General features: G+C 44.2%; 1 protein-coding gene across 3 annotated transcripts in view; it reads right to left on the reverse strand.

Moving 5' to 3' along the window:
* Positions 1-16,366, reverse strand: part of UNC80 (unc-80 homolog, NALCN channel complex subunit) — a 130,406-nt gene that overhangs the window by 87,527 nt on the left and 26,513 nt on the right. The window contains exons 11-21 of one of the 3 annotated variants that reach the window (XM_075027939.1): positions 15,758-15,898; positions 12,522-12,790; positions 11,523-11,885; positions 10,615-10,746; positions 8,271-8,418; positions 6,780-6,928; positions 4,817-4,983; positions 4,006-4,107; positions 1,463-1,677; positions 823-929; positions 245-344 (exon numbers count right to left, since the gene is read on the reverse strand). In XM_075027939.1, coding sequence (XP_074884040.1) covers positions 245-344; positions 823-929; positions 1,463-1,677; positions 4,006-4,107; positions 4,817-4,983; positions 6,780-6,928; positions 8,271-8,418; positions 10,615-10,746; positions 11,523-11,885; positions 12,522-12,790; positions 15,758-15,898 — 1,893 coding nt within the window. Of the gene's footprint in view, positions 1-244; positions 345-822; positions 930-1,462; positions 1,678-4,005; positions 4,108-4,816; positions 4,984-6,779; positions 6,929-8,270; positions 8,419-10,599; positions 10,747-11,522; positions 11,886-12,521; positions 12,791-15,757; positions 15,899-16,366 lie in introns of all 3 variants that reach the window. The other 2 variants (XM_075027937.1, XM_075027938.1) reach the window with 2 other exon arrangements.

The following is a 16,366-nucleotide window of genomic DNA, read 5'->3' on the forward strand; positions in this document are numbered from 1 at the left end:
CAAAAGAAAGAAGGAAGGGAAAGAAAACAGTTACTAAGACTAAAAAGTTGGAGAAGGCTAGAATGGATACAAAAACTATGGAGAAAGCAGGAAAAAAGGGAAAGGGGTAAAATACAGAAAGAAAGAGATTTAAAAAAAAAGGTAAAAAGAAAGAAAAAAGGAGACGAGAACCCTGATTTCTAACCATCTTTTTCTTCTGTGTGATGAAGCTTGGATGGGTGTCTTCGGCAGGTGCGCCATTTACCAAGACGCTTGAAGAAATTCTCCTCTTCATCTCGCCCATTGTCCAGGCCACCTCCTGGCCCCCCTCCTTCTGACAGCTTCACTGCGCTGGTAAACTTAACCTGTGCAAAGACAGAGGGTCAGGTCAGTCTGTGCCGTACCACTATCTCTTGGTCTTCCTTGCTTAGACATAAAGCATCTACAGAAGGGCTGTAACACAGTGGATCACCATAGCAACACAAGTGGGTCTGCACAGATTTACGTACGCTGAAGCACTTCATCTTTTAAGCTTTCTGCTTAAAGGATTGGTCTTTTGCAAGAGGCTGTAAAGGCACAAAGAAGGAAGAAGTGTGACCAACAATTAAACCTTAAGTGTACTGACAGAGACTGCATTTCTCTCTGTGAACCAAGGCGGACAAGTCTTCACCATAAGCTGCAGAAGTTCAGTATCAAATTCCCATGGCACTCTACTCTGAAGACTTCTGTAACTGAGTCTCATTGGCTTCAATGTCCACGTTGAGTAGAATGTTTCTCTGGGCAGCTAAAATCAGCCAAATCCTGTCCTTCCAAGCTCTTTGCAATGCAGCCTGACACATTTACCTTGGAACTCTGCCTGATGAAGGACAGACGGTCGACAGAGCTGATATCTAGGAGATCTTCCACCCCGTCAGCCAGACCAGAGAGGGAGGAGCGCTTCAGCCAGTTCCCTGTTGCAGAATAAGCCACTCAGGACAATTCTGAAAATGCTTCCAAGCAGAAGCTATTTATTAGCAATTGCAGCATACTTCTCCAAAGTGGCCATGCTAGGGTATGGGAAAATGGGAGGAAAGGGGAAGGCAATCTTTCATGTTATATGTATTAACTACCAGGCAAGGCTGGGTCTTGGGACTTGTAAAGGATATATTCTTTGTCCATCAAATGCTGTTTGGAATATTTCTCTTCTACAGAGAGGCACAATGCCTATGAGATTAAGGTACTAGCCTATTGCTTTGGAGACACATATTCAACATTCAATTTTGCCACAGATATCCTCTGTTACCTTTGGCAAATTGCTTACATTTCCCTTTGCCTCAGTTCCCCATCTATAAAATGGAGAGAGCAACATTCCCTAGCTTCCCTTGGGAGAATATAAAATATATTTGGACAATAAGGAACTGTGTTGCAATATTTCTTAAGACAGATTTATGTATCTGTGTTTCTCTGCACATGCAATATGTATATAGAATAGGAAGAGACATACATTTACCTATAGGGAGTTTGAGTTTCTTTCGAAGGGAGATTCGTCGGGAACGGGAGCGGGAGCGCCTGTCTGTGGTGGTCCCGGAGTGAGCAGTGGTACACTCGGATGTGTCCTGCTCAGACTGACTACTGGTATCACTCGCTGCACTCTGTGACTTGAACATCTTTCGCCAGAAGTCCTTGCGTCCCAGAACAGCCCCTTGGATTTGCTCATCACTGTAAGAAAAGGGATGCAGAATGTGAACTGCATTTCAGTGAAGTTCAAATGCTCACGGGAATGAGGCCTCCCTCCCACAGCCCCCTCCTAACCTCTCTATTCTTTGAGGTTGTTTCATTTCGAATTCCAAACATACTCTTCTCAGTGGGACATAATCAAGTTTGACAACATGCTCAATATTGTTCAAGGCACAAAATAACCATCCTTTCTACTCTGAGGAGCTTGTCCACTGAACAGATCATTCCAATTTTTAGCTTCTACGTGTGAAAACCAATCATCTTCTTTAGGTCAAAATGAACCATATTGATAAGACTAAACTGGTGCTTTCCACAAGCATGCATACTGGAGAGCTTTTGGACATCATGATAGCCCTTTGTGAACCTGCTGGAGTCACAGCTCTCATTAACGTCTTGGAATGGTGTTATGGGTTTGTGTGGCGCGGTTTTTTTTGGTAGTGAGTGAGGGGCCGCAGGGGTGGCTCCTATGAGAAGCTGCTCGAAGCTCCCCCAGCTCCAGGTCAGACCCGCCTCTGGCCCAGGCTGACCCCATCAGTGACAGTGGTAGCACCTCTGGGATGACAGATTTAAGAAGGGGAACCTGTAGTGAGTAGGGGGATTGGAATGTGAGAGGAACCCCTCTGCAGATACTGGGTCAGTGAAGAAGGAGGGGATGCCCCTGCAGCCCGTGGTGAGACGGCAGGCTGTCCCCCCCAGCCCATGGAGGTGAGCAGTGGAGCGGAGGCCCCCGAGGATGGCCGTGACTCCATGGGAAAGCCCACGATGGAGCAGTTTGTGACTGAAGATCAGCTCGCAGAAAGGACCCACACCAGGGAAGTTCAGGAAGAACTGAAGCCCATGGAAAGGACCCATGCCAGGGAAGTTTGTGAGGAACTGCAGCCCCCAGAAAGGACTCACGTTGAAGAAGTTCGTGCAGGACTGTCTTCTGTGTGAGGGACCCCACGGTGGAGCAGGGGATGAGCGAGGAGTCCTCCCCCTGAGGAGGAGGGAGTGGCAGAGACAAGGTGTGGGGAGCTGAGCCCAAACCCCATCCCCTGTTCCCCTGCGCTGCTGGGGGGGAGGAGGAAGAGAGAACCAGGAGTGGGGTTGAGGCGGGAAGGAGGGAGGGGTGGGGGGAAGGTGTTCTAGGGTTTGGTTTTACTTCCTAATATCCTTGCTTTGTTTTGTTTTGATTTGTAGTAAATTACATTGATTTTGTTTCTTCCCCAAGTTGAGCCTGTCTTTTGCCCATGACTAGAAGTTGTGAGTGATCCCTCCCAGCCCTTATCTTGACCCACAAACCTGCCTTTATATTTTCTCCTCATCCCACCGTGGCCAAGGGAGGGCGGGGGGGGAATTGAGCGAGCGGTTGTGTTGTGCTTTGTTACCAGCTGGGCTTAAACCATGACAAATGGGGACAGCGTATTTTGCTATACTCTTGAGATCTCCCATAGCTGTGGCAGGGCTCAGAGCAGAAAAGCTTGCTGCAATGCTGCAGAGCAGTAAAGGGCTTTGTATTATCTTTGCAGTCTCAGCAACAGTGAGGCTTCACAGGCTCAGCTAATGTAGGAGAATACATAATATAGAGCTGTGGGCCCTTGTGCAAGCAGTGTCTTTGTCCAGTGCATCTCAAATCACTTTAACAAGACAGACTGGCATTCACAGGCACAGACAAGTTAAATGACTTGTCCAAAGTTACTTAGGGACCAGTGGCCATTTATAAAATTTTCTAAAATTCTTAAGAGCATTGATTAAATTTACTTCAGTATTACATGGCAGAATTCCTTTGACAATAGAGACTTCAAAAGTGCAATGCCTAACAGCAGGTTGATTTGCTCATTAAGAAAACTGGTAGAGCACCTTACTGGTAGAGTAAATGTAACAATCTTCAGAGACTACATGCCCAAGATAGGTCAGGAATGGGCTGGCTCTTGGGAGGCAGTAAAGGATTAATGACCCTTAGCAACAACTTGGAAGTTGAAAATTAATAGTATCATCCCCCAGAAGTAAAAACAAAGCATGGAGAACAGCTGTGATGACATCTCTGGGGAATCAACACCCTATTCATGGTTGTGGTATTATGTGATATTGACAAAACTACTGCACTGTCATTTGAAAATCTCTGGTGGCTCCCCATCAAAATCAGGGTGGGTCCAGCTGGCAGCATTGAAAACAGGCATTACCTGGATGTTATCAGCAGCTCCCGAACAGACACTCAACGCATTTGTTGTACCATCCAAAGAGATAAGTCCTTGCTGTCCTGCCAATTTGTACTAACCCCAGAAGGAAGCTGCTGGCAATAACGTGTGAAACAATTCAATATTTACTTACTGTTCTGGAGTTTGCATTGGGCGGCTTGAGATGTAACTACGGCATTCATCAGGGGCAGCTGATGCCTGGCCTTTGTCAATGATGACACTTCCCACCTCGGATCTATACAGACAATATAAAATCATCAGCTAAAGTGAATGGATGGCCCGTCTCATCGTCATCACATAGCTACATGACATGGAAACCAGCGCTGCTGAGCAAAAAGCAGCTTTAGAGATGTACCCTCTCTTTAGCAACTTACTGCCTTTATATATATCATTCCTGAAAAAGGCATCAGCTCTTAGAAGCAAAACCAAGGTTTTTAGGGGTTTTTAAACTTTCTTAATCCTTCTTCCCAAAATTTTAATATGACAAGCCTCAAAGCACCAGAGAAAATTTCTTCTTGATAAAGAAGCATGTCAGGATTAGATTTCTTCTGGGACTTGTTTTGCATACCACAGTTTACTGTCAGATAAACAACACTAAGGATGTGATGCCCATTAAAAACTATGTCCACAGAGTGTTTCGGGACTGACACTATGTTTCTTACTGCTCTGAACCTTTCCTTCTCCCAGTGTTTCCACTGCACTGTTCTCTTAGGCCTCCTGTATGAGAGGGTTAACACTTTTTGCTGCAAATCTATTACTGTCTCAGTTCATTAAATTTTAAAGGAGACTGCTGCTACAGTACAATTCTGTACTCAGGTAACGACATATACTATCAAGATAAAACACACAAGCCCTTAGACTTTCTACATTTGTGTTCAGTGCATGTAGTCATACAACCATATGCAGGTCAGTCATTTGCCTTCTCCCTCCTAGACACCACCCACCTTTTGCTCCCAGAAGGTTTTGGCTCTTGCTCTGTTTCCTCTGCTTTTTTTCCTGGTATTAACTTTTCAGCGCTGTCTAAGAGGGCACTGAGTGCCACTCTCCGAAATACATTCCCATGAGCCTCCTTGATAAACTGGACCAGCTGTCGGATATCACAGTACAAGCCCTGAGTAGCAAGACATCATGAAAATGAAAGAATTCAGTCTGCAGTTTGTGAAGAAGCAGTGAGAATCAATAGTTTCTAAGCAGGCCGTTACTTCCTCCAGCTGTTGTCTGATACACTCTCCATGTACAGGGTTTGTGTTTTCTGGCTGGGATCAAAAGCTGGAAACTCCATTTAGTGCACTCAGAAGAAACAGACAATGAGGAGCATTATTGTTATGGAACATGCTCTGCAATGGGCTACAGCAGACGTAGAGGTATCGGAGACTAAAACAGCTGCAAGATGAGGGAGCTGCAAAGATGACTTAAAGCCCATTTTATCTCAATCCTCTAGCCCATAATCTTAAAAGGCATGAAAAAGCTAAATGGAGGCGGGGTGGGGAAGTAGAGTGCAAAAAATTGCATGTTTTATTTCAAAACCAGTGGGTGTCTTGGGATTTTTCTTAATTATTTTAGAGCTTTACATCATGGGAAGAGAGGAATGACTCACTCATTCCCCAACCTACTCCTACACTCAAGGCTCTTTTTAGTTCTGAACATTCATACACATCTGTGATGTGACAAAGCACCTCTATATCTGAGGGCAAAGGGATCGAGGGAACAGTTTTGCAGGACCTGATTTTTGATCTGTTAACTCTCCTGAAAGACCTTGGATTATTCCAAAAATTCCCAGCTAGGAACAGCACAGCCAGCTTTCAACAAAAAAACACCCAAACAAACAAATAATTGGATCTGTATACTGGTTAAGGCTCTTTGTCATATGATATTGAACACAAGATTGACTTTAAAGAGTGATGCAACAACAGCAAATCCTCATATACACTCTGCATACTAAGTTCTCCTTACAGGCAAAATTAACGGTGCTACGCTTAAAGATAAGTTTCACCTTACACACTAGCTAAAAAAGGGTCCAGAAAGATATACAATTTATAAAGAAAATTTACACTTGGTGATCCTAATCTAGATCCAACAATGGCACGTTTTTCTGCATCCCACCACTTAGTCTCTGCTGAGAAACATTCCAAAGGAGGAATATCTGTAAGAACAAGAGGTTTAAGATGTTACTGTGTTTTCCTTCTCCCTCTCCCTTCCTGTCACAGAGGAATACCATCCTTTTAGCTGGACTTCACTGTCTCTACAGCTCTGCTGTAAGGATGGAGCACAAGAGTGTTTCTTGGTTGCTTCCATGAAAAATCCTAATTTCTGATAATAAAGGAGATGGTTTGAGATTAGCTGCGAGATTCTGCACCAATTTGGAAGAAGAGAGCTCATGTCATCCATTCTGCTGACTGCTCTAGGGAGACAGTACATAGGCAGCAACCAGCAGCACCTTACTTTCCTCCAGGTGTTTGGTAAATTGAATGCTTGTCTAAATCTTGGTAAGACCTACCAAACTGCTCTTCAGTAACTCACATACTCTGCCACGGGTGGGCCCCATTCTTAACCAAGTAAACCGGCTTTAACTTTGCTGAAAGTTGATTTATGCTGGCTGTGGTCTTGTTCATTAATCCCTTGCTCCAGACTATGCTACTAATCCATTTGGAAAAAAAACCTACAGAAGTTGCTTGAACAGAGAGGGAAATGCAATTCAGAGTGCACAACTTTTATCCCAGCTAAGTCCCCAAGTTCCAAGGCAGGCATGCAAGGAGGGCATCACGTTTATATCATGTTTCAACTGTGACTGCATAGCTTGCTACGCTCAAGGGATTTGGCTAAATTGAATTAATTCTTCACTGTAAAGCCTCACTGGTGACACCCACGTGAAAAAGTAACTTTGTTAACATGAAATCAAGTGCTTACCAGGTTTTCCGGGCTGTGCAGCTCATGTGTAGTGGAAGCACAGCGAGTGATCAATGACTTGAACATGGCACCGACAATAATACCTTCTACACTCTGGGCTGTAGACTTGTTGTCCACTGTGGTGAAGTTATTCCCAAATCCAGCCTTGTCTGTGAAATTCACGTACAAGAAAGCCCCCTTGTTAGGAACAATTTAAAAAAAATGGCTTAAAGATACATGTAAAGGGATTCAGATATGAGACAAGGGCAAGTCCCCACCTAATATCCTATGCTCAGTTCTCGCAATCCCACCCCACGAAAATAAAGCAGAAGGGAAGGGTAAAATAAATGAGAAGGATGAAATCTTCCCAGATATAGTTGTAGTATGAAAAAGGATTGAAAAAATCAGGATCACTTTGGCTTCCTTTTATCCACATCTCTCATTTAGAGATGTACAGAATAAGGCATGAAATTTGAATACCTCCAGCTTTTCTATTTACTGTTCTAAAGGACAAGAGATGTTGATTAAGCTGAAAAGTGACAACACCCACAAAAAGAAAATCTTACGAACTACAGGAATGCTATTCTTGTAAGGGCACAAGGAGACGAAGCTCACAGAAAAGAATTACACATTTATATGAATAACAAGAAACAACGCAGTTTCATTAGGTGAAAGAAAAGACTTTCAAAAGCTGCATGAGCTGCCATGCTTCAAAGCATGAGACAGTCAATAATTAATGAATACTTTGGGAAACTTCTTATGGGCATCTTCTTCACAAAAGCCTGCTATACTGAAATGCCTGAGATCAGAGGTAGGCTAATAGACTAGTCAGACTCCCCAAGTGCTTCAGAGGAGCTACTCCTACTCTGTAAACAGTCATAGTTAACTGTTGTTGCATGCAGTGACCAAGCATTAATGTTTGGTCATTCTGATAGCACCTGGAATAATTTTCCTAACTTAAATAAAAAAAAAAAAGAAAAAAGTATATACATAGACATAGACACACACTTGTAGCTGCAGGCGCGTGATCTGTGTGTTCGCGTTCTTGTTTATTCAATCTGTTCTTGCTATTTACTGCCTCACCTAAGGCACCACAGAGGGTTTTAATGCTCAATTTTATCTCCATTCAGAATAAACCCTGGATTAAACAGGCCATTCCAGCTGGCGCCTGGTCATGTCATGAAGCAGAAATCTTCCTGCCTGAGGCACAGTTGAATGAAAAGACTTTCTTTGAAGAGCCATGAAAAACAGATAGGATGAATCAAAAGAGAGGTCTTCAATTTCAGGTGCACTGGGTGATACAGGATCACTAGGTGAGATCACTGGGTGGTCAAATCAGAAGAGGTCCAACTTCCCTGACCCGTACTGGCTGAGGATATGCTCTGTATATTCTGAGGATAGTAATTCACAATTTTTTTTCTTTTTTAAAGGAAAAGAAAAGGGAATGGCTTCTTTCTGATGGAACAGTTTGGGAATATTCAAGTGAGAGTTTCTGATGCCAGCTATACTTACTGTCAGTGACTGGCTCCATGCAGAATCCCAGTAAAGCATGCAGGAAATCCACCACATTATTGAGAGAATCCCTGTTCACATAATCCCTCATGGTCTGCCGGAACTGCATCTTATCCAGTTTGTACAGCTTTGTGAGGCAGTTCTGAGCCTGCAACAATATCCATCAAATCACATCACATCAAAGTACATGTTCGAGTTTTGCTAATAGGAGCAGGGTATTTTTTGCTCTTGCTTAGCCAGTGCTCTGCTGTGCTGTCTAAAGTAACCTCCCCTAGGAGCCAGAAGGTTTGGGTCCTGTACAGAAGACAGGTTTGCCTCTGAAGCCAACAAGAAATTCAGCACAAGGAGAGAGTACACCAGTATGGATGCCACTGTTTGGAGGTGGTGGTGAAGTCACTGTCAGCCATGTCTCAAGGCCTCTCCTCCTCTCCCCAGCCTCAAGCTAAAATCTCACTGAATATGGATGAAGTAGGAATGTATGACCTCAGTCAAAGCCTTGATTGTTCTGGATGACGTCAGATGTTCGGGCTACATCCTGGCACTTTCTACTGCTTCAGCTTGGGGAGAACCAAAAATGTAAGGAATCAACAGTGACCATCCACCCTGCCCTTCAATAGGGCATGAGTCTTCTGCTTCCTTGCAGCACACTAACATGCCTGCAAGAAGAGTGCACTCCAACTATCAGGAGCTGATGGAGCATCCCAGCAGCAACCAGTCATAATCACCTTGCCTTGGTGAAACAGGTTCTTAGCCTCAGGCATCTGATTTTCAGCCTCTGGCTTAGACCCAACCCATTTGATGCACCTGTACCCAGTGACCAATTTATATCATGCAAAACATTAGCTTTTTATTTAAAAGCTATTAATGTCAACTTCTTACCACAAAAGTATCCAACCTACCGGGACCCCATGCAGGCTGGAGTTAGAGAATCTGAAATACCAGCTCTATGGGAAACATGAACTGTCCTGCTACCCACAATAGGGTGCTTAACTTTCCAGTAAACTCAGACATGTGATTGTCCATGCAGTCAATACAAATGGTGCATGCAAAGCAGTTTGGTCAGACAAATGCACAGAAAATGCAGCAGACTTAGACATGCAGGAAAATCTCTTCCCATAAAGACCTCAATTCAATGAGTCTGATAAGAACCTTGGCTCCAAGAGACCTATTAATTTATGCTTAATGTTATGCATAGGCCTAAATGTTTTGCTGGCTCAGCTTGCACACAATGTAAAAGCCTAACCGACTTTTTGATGAATGTGGTATATGTTCAACCAGTACTCTGTGCAGAACCTTTCTACGGGGACCACTGGGACCTTCTTACCCCATCTTGTCCCACTGCATGCAGAACTAATGTTACTGCTGCAGCCTCCTCAGTACCCAGGAGTCCAGCTAACAGAATAACGCTGCATGATACAGAGGCAGCCAATCCATCTCTGAGCCATCTAGCTCAGATCCCTGAACCAAATAGCTCTCTTGGCATGGCTCGGGCTAACCAAAGCCATGGAGAAGCACCCGGCTCCCACCCACATCATGGATGGGCACAGTGTAACTTCTCATTACAGTCATCAAAAATGCTCCCTGCTGCAAGCACAGAAGGCGAGGAGGAGATATGTGCTGGAGAGAGCCTTTGAAAGGCTCCCATTTGACAGGGCATTGGACTGATCTCAGGGAGTCAAACTGTTCTGGATGACGTCAGATGTTTGGGCTACATCCTGGCACTTTCTACTGCTTCAGCTTGGGGAGAACCAAAAATGTAAGGAATCAACAGCGACCATCCACCCTGCCCTTCAATAGGGCATGAGTCTTCTGCTTCCTTGCAGCACACTAACATGCCTGCAAGAAGAGTGCACTCCAACTATCAGGAGCTGATGGAGCAGCCCAGCAGCAACCAGTCATAATCACCATTAGGAAACATGGACATCACTACACCTTAAGACTTCTGGATTCAGATATGCAACCCAGGATAGCTGCACCTCTTCTAAATAGCGTACTCTGTTGGGATACTGTCAATATGAAAAATTACTTACACCAGCTCACACAGGGGATTTGCTCCCATGTATTTGTTCCTTCCCAGACAACCCGTCCATTGGGGTGGCCAGAAGCACCCTGGGCCTCAGGTGCGCTCTTAGCAAGCCCCAGGGGCTGGAGGGTAACACGATAGCTGAAAATCTGCTATGGCTGGGCTGCAACACAGTCTGTGAGCTGGGGCAAAGAGCAACACGTTTACTGCCAATACAGAGAAAGCTACAGAGGGGGCAGACAGCAATCTCAGCAGCTGATGTCAAAAGTACAAAGGGGACGCTTTAATGAGCTTTAATTCTCTTACATTCTCCCGGAATACCTGGTGTCTCAGGCGATCTCCAGAGAGCCCTCGGTGTCCTTCTCCACAACCATAGGCACAACCCAGGGACTTCACAATTTTTATCAGCATTGTGAGTGCCAGCCTATGGGTGCTGATAGATGGGCCTTCGTCCTGAGGGTCACATAAGGAAAGACGGTCTGAAACCCTGGCACAACCACTGGCATTTTGCTAGGATTTTACTTTTAACAAATTGCTGTCCATTTCTCCTCTCAAACACTCCATACTGAGTTGTTACTCTTGAAATGTTTACTCCAGTTATTTTTCAAGTTTAGGGACCAGCCCCCTCCCTTTCAGCTCCCCTCAAAAAGTCATGCTATAAATGCAAAGCCCTCTACAAGCTGCTATGAATACCATTCAGTACTTCCAAAAATTCTGCCTGAAAACCAGAGAGCTGGCTTGCTTGAGCAGAAAAACAATTTTTTAAAAAGTCTTAGGTCTTATGCTACTATGAATTGTAACTTTGGAGGTCAGCAACAGCAGGCCAATTCGCATAGCAATACTGAAAAATCTATGATTCCTGGCGATCAAAGAAAACAAACTGTGCTCACACACTGGCTTCTGTTTTTCCTTATAAGTTATGAATAATAAACCTGAAAAAAATCATTGTCATTGAGGGTTTCAGGCACTTTGAGAAGATATTGCAAATGTCCATGCAAGGCCCACAAACTCCACTTTTGGCAGTTACTTCGCTGGAGTAGTTACAGTGCTTGAATTCCCAATCATGTTTCTTCAGTGGAACCTCAAGTGAGCCCCAGAGCAAAAAAATTTGTCATTGTAGTGCAAAAAAAAGGAGATAAAACAGAAGGGCAGTTGCATACACATGCATACTCAGTCTTAACAGATCTTACAGTACATTCAGGAATTGTATAAAGGGAAGCAAGACAAACCTTTTCTTGTTTTTTGTCATTCTTCTCATATGGCCCTCCTCCTCCACCACCACCTCCATCACCTCCACCTCCTCCACCACTTCCACCACCTCCTTCTTCTCCTCCATCTCCAGCTCCACTAACTGGAGGAGGCTCAAATCCACAAGCTGAACCAACAGAAGCAGCCCCTTTGAGCTGGAAGGATCCATCACTTGGTCTCTTTTCCGGGACCTCATTTTCTTTGTTCTCACTCTTCCTCCGAACCTTCTCTACACAGGGCACCACACCAAGCTGAAGTAAGCACTCCACAATGTTCAGTGCCACATCGCAAATCCGGGAACTGATGTCATGGTTCAGGACCAAGTAAACAGCCTTCAGGACCACCTGGGAGATTCAAATATCATATTTAAAGTCAAGCTTATTTCCTTTCCTAGTACTATTTAGTGCCTGGAAATTCTAGTAACAGACCAGAGACTCATTATAGCAGGCACAGTACAAACTCAGAATGAAGTACACATAACCCTCAACCCCAAAAGCCTACAATCTAGGTGTAAGACAAGAAACCACAGGCTGGGCACAGTCAGGCAGAAAAGGAAACCATGAAATGACATCTGTGAGCCTGAGAACACTGCTTCAGTGCACTAGGAGCTGTCAAGTCATTAAGGGGAATGCAGAAAAGGTGAGTTTTAAGGTGCCATTAGAAGAAAGGTGCTATCCAGTTTTATACTGTTTTATAGGGAACTTGGTGCATGCCCTAGGAACACAGCCATTACATAGTATCTCTTAAGATTTGATGTGTGCATTCCACATGCACATGCACTCCTTGGAAGGAGTAATAGGAGTTGCAGTATCTCAGAGGAGACTTTTATGATATGCACAAATGTATCTGACTGACCTTTATGTACTGCTGAGAGAAGTCATACAAAGAGGTGGAGGAAAAGCCCATCAAAACCCTGATCTCAATGGTACAGCTATATTGACAGAAGAGGGACCTGGCTTTCCTCATTCCTTGCCAATTACCGAGAGATCCAGCATGCCGTTCTTGTGGACAAAGTTGTTGGTTCCATCAATGTGATCCGTATCCTCCAAGCAACTGTAATTGATGCAGGAGTCTGTCAGGCTCCGTGGGAGGTTGGCACATGCAAGTGGCTCATGGGGCATCTCAGGGATGGGCACCTGGTTGCAAAGCTTCCTCATGTGCTCGCTGAAGAAATCTGCATAGCCCACATTGAATGAGGCCAAGGTAGTGTTGAAGGTTGCCACAGTGATGGTAGAGATCTGGGACCGCACTGCAGGGAGGAAAATGGCTACCTGTAAATTTCCATCTCTAGAGTTATAAAACAGAAAACAGAGGCTGTGCTTTTTTATAAGAAGGGACCTGCTCTTAATGCAGCTTGTAATGCTGACAGACAAGACAGGTTCCTAGTTCCTATCATAGGTACACGGAGGAAGAGCAAAGATTCATTTCCTCCTTTAGGCCAGTGTAAATTAGAACAATCCCAAGCTTGCTTTAGCAGTACAGTTCCATGACGGCTTAAGGTGATCTCAGTCAACTGGGCAGTTAAGTAGATCAGGGAGCTCAGCCAGCCTAAATTTAATCCAAAAGGGGGATTAGATTTGGCTAGCTTTGCTCCCCGTATTGGTCCAGTGCCTGGTCTTAAAAGCAGCACTGGCTCTGCAAGGGAAAGAGGAAGGACTCTGCAGCTGATGCAGGAGTGAAGGTAGGGTAACAGCAGCACCAGTTTGGAACAGCTTTCTAAGTCATACCAGTTTGAAATATTTCACCATACCAGTTGAAAAAAATGGAGCAGTGTGTTGCTAACAGTACCTGTGACAGTCCAAACCATCTCCAAAATGCAAAGCTGACTGATGAGAAAAGCAATATGGTATCTAAGTTCACAGTGCTCAGAGAAGGGACCTCATGACATAGCCAAGCTTAACTTTAAATTGGTTAGCTCGGGTAGTGACAGCATTTTGGCTACACAGGCCAATTTTTATCAAGAATTCACCATGGTTTTACAACTCATGCTGAACTCCAGGCCATGACATTAGTAATTTCCCACACTTAGTGCTTTGTAAGTAGGTTTATACACCCTGTAGTGTAGAACCCTATGTGTCCCACAATGTTGATTGGACCACCTTCTGCCAGACAGTACAGTAACAGGGCTATGGAATAACAAAGAACTTCTATCTAAGGCTATTTAAAGTGTTTTAATGAATAAAATAATATACATTTAATAAGGATCTTCAAGCACTGACTCAGTGATGGACTGGTTATATTATGCAAATAACAACTTGCCAGAGCGGTGACTACATTTGCTCATAGCCTGTGCAATCCTGTCAGCACTGAACTGGCACTATTTATTAGGAGAAATGTGCTAAGGCCGACAGCAGTACCTTGAACTAGGCTACAATTTGGTCAATGATCAGGGCAGGAATTAGCTGCCTGTAATCAGAAGATTACTTGCTGGCAAGTGTGACTCTTTAATGGCATTAACTGAAATTTGCATGGTAAAGATAATAATAAAGAAGGAATTAGGAAATTTTGGTCCTGAGCTACCAAGTTTGATGATTATCCAAGGGTACCTATTTTTTGTTTCACTAAGGTTTTGAAATGGGTAACAGAAATCCACATCCAAATCCTACCTAAAGTAACTTTTTATGTGTTGTATCTTTATTTCATTATCACTGATAGGGCTGACTGCTGGATGAGACTCACAGAGGCAGGGAAGGAGGACTAAGGACTCTTCATTTACATCCATGCATGCCTGCAGCATGTGCCCATGTGCCTGTGACTCCTCTTTGAGCAGCTACCTAGGACGTAACTAATTTTTCATCTCTGCTTTTCAGTGTGTCAGCCAGAAGAAATGAGTTCATTAGTAAACGTCTCCTGGCCAGGGGAAGTAGACAACAGATGGGAAATTATGAATGACCAGTACACTCGGATATAGTTGGTCACACAAAACAAAAGAAATATGTAATATTTGGACTTATTCTCTAACTACAGAACGGTTCATTCAAAGTCATAGACTACCACTAGAAATAGTATGATTTGTCCTATTAATCATATAGTTGCTGCACAATTGTACCTGGGGTACAACTAGAAAAACAAGCACTGCATATGACTACCTTTTAGAAAGTATTTGGCTAGGAAGCTGGTGTAGTGAGTGGGATTATTGTCCTATAGAACGAATGCAGGTCAGGGAGATAGACTCCATAAAATTGATCCAGGAGAAGAGCTTTGCCCAGGAGACACAGAGCAGAGATGAGGGAGATGTGCCCATGCTGGATTAGAGCTGATGCAAATCCATCCTCTCTCAGACTATTCAGATTTGCTGTGCTGAAAGTGCATGGATCTTTGAGAGCTCCAAGGCCACAGCACATATCATGTGAGTGTACTTGTAGCCTCTTAGGTATGCTGCCTGACAGCTTGTGCAGAGACAGACTGTGCCATGCTCTGTGGGGTGTGTGATATCCTGCTCCCTCATCAAGGTTTAAGGTTGCACTTGCCGCAAGTGAGGCCCAATTTCTATCACCAGGTTTTGCCAGTAGCACTATGCATGAGGAAGAAAACAAAATCACTGTGTTTAGGCGGTAGGAGCAGTGCCAGCAAAGTGCTCTGGTGCAGAGAGCTCTGCTGACAGAGGACAGATTTCCTGTGCTTGGCTAACATTGTTTGACAAAGGTGGTGCTGCCTTGCCAACAGAAAGACTCTTACTTCTGGAGCAGACTTCATCCCACCAGGGGTTCTCCCGTGTCTCCCATTGTGGTCACACTGGCATTGCTATTTCTGCAGAGGCCTCCAAGACAGATGGGCCCCAGGGAGACTTCGAGTGAATTTCAAAGCCAGGCTCCAATTTGGAAGCAGGAGATTTAAGAAAAAATGGTGATTCTCAGCACAATCCAACAGGGGACTTCGAAGGGGCATTAAATACCACAAGATTCCCTATGAAACCACTAAAGTTAGCAATACCAAGTTTCTGCCCAAACTTCGTCTGTGTTGTGGTAAGGCAAAAAAAAAACAAACCCTGCCTTCTCCCTGCTGGTGGCTGCCAATTTTTTTGACAAACTGCACAAGATAAACACGAAAGATTTGGAACATTTTTCTACACAGAACAAAAAAACCTCAAGAGATGTGGGAAAAAAAAGGAAAAAACAATTAGTCATATACTCATACATGGAAACAGTAACACTTCCTCAGCTTCTTGGATTTGATATTTCAGTGAAATGTTTCTTTCCTGATGTGTTAAATTTACCTTCTTTGACTGTGTTCTCTCCATGGCTGTTTGAGTGGTCAGGCAGATCAGAGACCAGCGTGTGATGAGAGTGTGAATGCCTAGCGCCCAGGCTCTCCATCTCCGTCGCTGTGTCAGAGCTCCCCCGTCTGGTAAACCTTCCTAAGGTGAAGACAAGTGGATGTTTAGTTTACTCATCCAAGAGGTGCTTGGAGGCAAGAGACAGTAGCTGAGGTTAGAAATTGAAGGATTGGAGTCAGCAAAAGTCAAGGCCTTCCAGGACCCTGTGAAGCAGAACCAAGCAAGTGGGATATCTCGTGGGGGTTCACTGACATAAAGACTGAACGTACAAACTCTCTGCAAGGCTCTTCCCCTCGGCGCATACTGTTTTAGCTGACACCCACATTGTCGCCCACCAGCAGCTTCAGGAAAATAAGGTTGGTCAGTACTGAAAGACTCCACCCTTTGGGGCAGGTTATAGGAACTTGGTTTCTTCTCCCCTTGTCCAAAAGAAATAGGTGTGTTAGCATGGGGAGTGCTAAAGCAAAGGAAGCTCTTCAGGAACACAATAAAATACAAATCAAAAGAACCTACTGAAAGAGGGGGACTATCTCTGAAGTAGGCAGGATC

This window comes from Buteo buteo, chromosome 5 (assembly GCF_964188355.1).
Source record: "Buteo buteo chromosome 5, bButBut1.hap1.1, whole genome shotgun sequence".
NCBI classification, from domain to species: domain Eukaryota; kingdom Metazoa; phylum Chordata; class Aves; order Accipitriformes; family Accipitridae; genus Buteo; species Buteo buteo.